At 38.5% G+C, this 6049-nt stretch overlaps 1 protein-coding gene across 1 annotated transcript in view; it reads right to left on the bottom strand.

Moving 5' to 3' along the window:
• The window catches only part of METTL4 (methyltransferase like 4), a 15668-nt gene extending 10076 nt beyond the window's left edge, over nucleotides 1-5592 (bottom strand). The window contains exons 1-3 of the mRNA XM_010073186.1: nucleotides 5164-5592; nucleotides 4354-4416; nucleotides 1615-1981 (exon numbers count right to left, since the gene is read on the bottom strand). Of these exons, the coding sequence (XP_010071488.1) occupies nucleotides 1615-1981; nucleotides 4354-4416; nucleotides 5164-5592 (859 nt within the window). The remainder of the gene's footprint in view (nucleotides 1-1614; nucleotides 1982-4353; nucleotides 4417-5163) is intronic.
• Nucleotides 5593-6049: the final 457 nt, after the last annotated feature.

The following is a 6049-nucleotide window of genomic DNA, read 5'->3' as shown; positions in this document are numbered from 1 at the left end:
AAGAGTGTTCATTCGAGAAGCTGTCTTTACTTTAGTTGGAAGATAGACGATAAAGGACACATCCACGAAAAAACGTATTTTTTCCACAGAACATATTCGTTCCTTCATTGAGTCTGCTGCTAATTTTTTAAATAGCCAATAACAGCTTAATATTTAATGTCCATTAAATGTGCTTTCTACATCTTATTCCTTTATTAACATTAGAAGTGTTATCCTGACCGTGGCCTGACTAGCAAGACATACTTCTATTTTGGAAGGTGAAAGGGAAGAAAAATAATAATTAAAATGGACAGTAGGCCTCAAAAAAAAAAAAAATCTAAAGTCATGGCATTAGGTTAATATTCACTGCTGGTTATTTAAAAAACATTTTCTCAAATTTCTTGGGACTGCTCTCTGACCTCTGGGAGAATCCAAAGGTGCTATAAGTGCAGCTGTGATGCAGAAAATAGTGATCTTCCTTCTTTCATAAAGCTGAAAGGAGCCAACTGGCTAAGATCATTATTTGGCTAATAAGTTTCCACCTCCTGCATATCTTGCTAATAAACAATAATTTTTAAAAAAATCAGTGAATATCTAAGTTGCATATTAGAAGGGAAGAAACATGTGTAACTAACAAATCTAAAATTACTAATTAGAGGGCAGAGCAGTAACTCCAGCTCTTGCTCACAGGCAACACCCTTCTTCCAAGACTACCTGACAAAGCTTAGCTACTGATAACAAATAGTAATGATGAAGGTCAAATTGGAAGCTAATGGAATGGTGAAGTACAGTGAAGACTGTTGAATGTTGTCAGCTTAAGCTTTCGGCATAGCCCATTAAGGCTGTGGACACTGCTTGGATATCTTTTGATTTACTTTGAGAGGAGTTACAAATTTTAAAATCTTTGAGAGGAGTTACTAATTTTAAAATCCCACCACCCTGTCACTGATTTTGGCTTAAGCCAATACGCTCAGCTGTGAAATGTAGCAGCTGAGAAGTCAACTCATATTTGCTACTCATGTTCTTGCTAACCTGGTTTTTGCCTGCAGCTGGGTGCAGCAGCTTCTCTGGGGGACACTGGAGTTGGTTTCACAATCTAAACAGACCCTGCTACTGAACAAAATGGATCTGTAAGGTAACTCTTGCTTAAAGGTGCATAAACTTATCCCTCTCCCATAGTCTAACCTAGCTAAAAAGCAAGACAGCAGGATCACCACCCCAGCAGCAGCATGGACCTACTTACGTTAAAGCCCCATCCTGCAGAATAGGGATCCAGCAGCATAGCCAGTCCCAATTCAACGCATTTACATGTCTTATATACTGACAGTGGCCCAGAACACACTCACAAACTGCCATCTTTTGGGCTTCATGTAAAATGCTGTGGCTGAGATTTTTAAAGCATCGTCCTGGAGATAATTCTCCCATGACATGAGTTCCTAACCACTCAAGATTCCTTTGAAAACCCTCACCTATTTGCACAAAGTTAGAAATACCAGTTTGAAAGCTTGCAGCAGCATTTCCTATCAGTGTGACACTGTATACTAAAATCTGTTCATTGAGTCCTCAGTCACCTTGACATTAACTGCCCTTCTCAGGCAGAACAGAAGTGGTAAATTAACGCCTGAAGATACCTGCAGTCCAGCAGGGGCTGCAAACGTGAAATATCAGATAAAAGGAAACTGCTCTTTGGTGGCACCAAGTACTTCTGCCCCATTAACACAACTATCTTTGCATAGTTTGAGTTGTTTTCTGTAACACATGAAAGCAGGTCTTGCTCTGGAATGGCGGTTTCATCATCTAGCACATGTACAGCTTGACGGTCACTTTCATTCACAGCTGGAAACTGCTTTGCCATCTCACATAATTCAGCCAACCCACAGGCAAGGTGGCCAGGAACAATATCCTTCCTGCAACTGAGTTCTGCAGAAGCACGGTGAAGAAAACCACTTTTGAGTCCTTCTTGGACTAAATGTAAAGTGCCTTCCCAAATAAGCTTCCTGACCTGTAAGGTCAAAAAGAAACAAGGGAAAAAGAAATGAGCTTTCAAGTATCTACTTGATCAGAGTACAAGACTGAAACAAAACCATTTTAATCTGCAGAGTGGGAGAGGGATCCCTGCTAAATACCGAGATTGACTCAAAAGCTACAATGGCATGCTAGTGAGGTCATGCTAAATTTTGTTGTTGGGCTTTTTTTGGTAAAGTGGCAATAACTAGATACCTGAAGAAAGAGTGAGAGACTACTGAATAAAACATTTCACAGATAATAGAGGCAGAACATTATTGTTCCAAACCAACATAAATTTCAAAGCAATAATTTGAAGTATAAGTTCAAATTCTAATCTAATTTCAAGTTACTGTGCCAATACACACAGTATTTTTCCACATTTTAATTCACTTCAAAAAACAATAGTTCTTGCATTTTAAAATAATATGGAAGTACAGTAAATAAATCAATTTAAATTATTAGAATTTGTTTTTGCAACTTTTCTAGGTGACATATCTCTCAAATAGTCTTCCTAGACTCACTGGCAGACAAGATTCTTGGATCTATATACACCCTCATTCACTTCAGTACCCTCTCTTTGCAAAATTTAGAGGCCTAGTTTATTCCCAAATCATTAAGCCTTTATGAGTTTTAATTACCAATGAGGCATTTTTGTTCATTTAGAATAGCAACGTTGCCAGTTACAGTGGGTTTATCAAAGGTTTCAAATACTTATTATGATTTCTAAAGCTCTTGATTATGAAATCCTCAACTTTACAAGATGTTTTTACTTAATACTTTCAATTACAAGTTCCAAATTAATGGGGGGAGGAATTTTTTTTCATTATTTCTTTAATAGTGCCACCACCTAGATATTTGAAGGGACAGAGTCATAGTTTTTTAGAACCTAGGTTTGTGATAAGTTTGTACTGCTTTAACAGAATTAATAAATGTATCTTTAGAAATGCTACAAGTTGTACAGCTGAATTAATGCAGATAGCTTTTCTTCTTACACCCATGTGTTAATTTGCAGGTGGACAAAGCCTCTTGATTATCAAGCAATTTAAGCAGCAGTTATAACAACTGGTTGCTTAAGGAATTTAGCACATTTTGTACTGTTCACTATGTTGACTCTGACTGAAATTCACAAAGGGATTCAATGCTTACCTTCACTGTCAGACACAATTTATTTTTTTTCTGGAAAACTATTCTAAAGATATGAATAAGTGCCAAAATAATCTGAATTGGCTAGCCAACCTTTAACACCACAAATATCATAAAAAACAATACTTCTAATCTGTGAATGGTGTCAGAGGCTAATGGGGATCATAAATTTTTCAAAACTGTCTTTTTTGCATATTCAACAAAAATCACTTGATGTTACACAGGCCTTCAAGACATCAAACTACTTCTCTTAGTTTCTTCCCTTATTCCTATTGCTGAATGACTTCATTTTAGCTTAAAGCTTTTGATACTCATAAACCTATGTTTGATGTTGAACTTCAAATTCTCTCCTTTAAAGGGATTCCACACACGCATAGCTTATTCACAACAATCGTTACAGGACCTCTACACTGTATCATAGCAAACTGTACATTTTTACTACAAAACTGTTGCCATGTAAAAGAAAAAAAATTTAGTCATTTAAATATATTCCAAGAGGAACAGTATTAAACCAAAAGCCCAATACAACTAACACCTTTATCAGAGGAATGAAAGCAACCATAGATCCTAGTCCAGGTTCACATCACTATTTAGGAAAGAAGTAAGAATACAGCAAGCATTATCCACAGATTACATTTCCAGAATTTACTAACATCCTACAGAGTAATTCAGTTGTAACTTCAACAGTACATCACTGAAGTGAGCCTAGAGATCTGAATTCTAATTCATTCACGATGCTTCGGTATGACAATGTAAAATATTAGAGGGAATAATCCTTTCTCACTAGCAGAAGTGAGACATCTTGGAGCACTTTTGCTCAGAGAAGCTTTGAGTATCACAGTGTCCTGATATACTAAAGACGAGTTGATTTTCAGAACAGGGTATCCTGTTTATTTCAAATCAGTCACTTCCTGTTCAACTAACATTCAGCTCATCACTATATAATGCTCAGTTATCCATAACTGTAAAAGATATTTTGTGAATGCAACTTCTAGTACTAAAAATGTCTCAGCTGCAGTTTGATGTCTATTTTGTTTTGCATATATCTACACATGAGATATTCTCTGTATGCACTTACACATTTAAGGACTGGAGAAATGACCCTCCCATTAGTGGAACAAGCTACAAGAACACAATTTGTTTGCAACCATGTCTTGCACTCCATACATGGACCAAATTCAGGTATCATGTACTTGTACAAAATATACTTTTTTTCAGACTTGCCTTTGAATGGTATTCTAAAGCATCCAGCTCACCTTGGTTGAACATACATTTTCTTTTACGTTTCTGCAGAATGAACAATGGGGGAAAAAAAAAGAAATGCGTATTACTCCATAATGAAAGAAAAAAACCACCAAACATACCTGAATTACAAATCAACTCTTTTAAAAGCAGAATAAATTTTCCATCTCTTTTTCTATCACAAGTCCAATAAGCAAAAATATTATCTCAAAATACCTAGGCTGCTGTAGGCATTCTCAAGATACATAGGCTTGAAGCTGTGTTGTGTTACTCAATCTGACGGTAGCTAGTGCATGCCACAGTTCATGTTCATGCCTCCTTTGGGCCCATAGTAGAAGGTACACGTTCAGCTGCCAGGTGCAGTTTACCAGTAATAGGAGAAAATTAACTAGGTCTTCATGATTACATTTGTTGATTTAGACCTGCGACTTTTTTTTTTATTTTTGGTCCATAAGGAACAGCACTAAACAATCGACATATTGAAAGTAAATTTGCACTGTCCTTCCTTCCTTGGTAATCTGCATAACCTTGACAGCTACCAGTTTCAGCTCAAGCACCTGATGACAACCAACATCAAAAGATTTTGCGAGCAACCCACTGCTTTTGAGTCATGGGATGTAAATTACTGATATAAGGGACACAAGAATATCCTCATGAGTGCTTATATTTTCCACGTATCTTGAAAACTATTGTGGAAAAGTTCCTGCTCTCCTACATAACCTCAGGAAACTGAACTGTGTAAGACAATGTTAGTGGTATGTTATTTACCAGGAAGTTCTGCAGTTTACATACCTTCCTAGCACTGGCAACAGAATCTCTGATGCCACTGTTGGTTCCTTTTTGGTGTTCCTCTCTGTTGCTGATGGCCTTTACTTCTGTGAGATTCACCTCAGGGCACCCCTGACACAGCTGCTCCTCAGGAGCTGCAGCTATATGGGGCTTAGAAATGTCAAAGAACTCCTCCCGAAACACGTATCTTTTTTCTGCTGTTTTACCTTCTGTTTCTACCACATCTCCGGGACCAGGAATAGGACCATCTCTCGATGAAGAGGTGGCAGCAAAAGTAGAAGTAGCATGACAATCTCCAGTAGAAGTGACAGACATATTGAGAGTGACATCACCAGGGTATGCAAAAGAGTCACAGATCTGATAGCCACACTGGTTGATGAAAGAGAGATGATCCACGAGCCACCCTGCCGTCAACCGATGTACCACGGACATCACAGCTCCCCTTTCCAGGAAGAGTCAACTCCCTGAAACTGTAGCCAGGAATGGTAACGACTTCTTGAAGCAAACTTCTCCTGTAGGAAATTTTATGAGGTCACTTTTCAGAATTATCATAGTTTAACAAAGCAGCACCCACCTTCTGACAGACATTCCCATGTGCGCGCAGCACACACCACAGAAACTTCTGACTTCAGCTGGCTTCCCCATTACGACTTCTGCTTCATCCCTATTTCACGTTTTTATCGTGAGCAAGTTTTAAATAAGTTTCTGTAACGTTGTTACACAGTATGACACAGAAATTACGTAAACCAAGACTTTACACGGCAGCACTCAGGAACATAACATAAGCCCAGGGGCAGCCGCAAAAACCCCCCCGCCACTCGGCGGGAAGCGCAGCCCGACCGCGCGGCACCTCCGCCACCTTCCCTCGCTGCGGGAGAAGAAAAGCCCC

The sequence above is a fragment of the Pterocles gutturalis genome, unplaced genomic scaffold (assembly GCF_000699245.1).
Source record: "Pterocles gutturalis isolate BGI_N339 unplaced genomic scaffold, ASM69924v1 scaffold5017, whole genome shotgun sequence".
NCBI lineage: Eukaryota > Metazoa > Chordata > Aves > Pterocliformes > Pteroclidae > Pterocles > Pterocles gutturalis.
The sequence above is the reverse complement of the archived record's forward strand: the minus strand, read 5'-3'. Positions and strand labels throughout refer to the sequence as shown.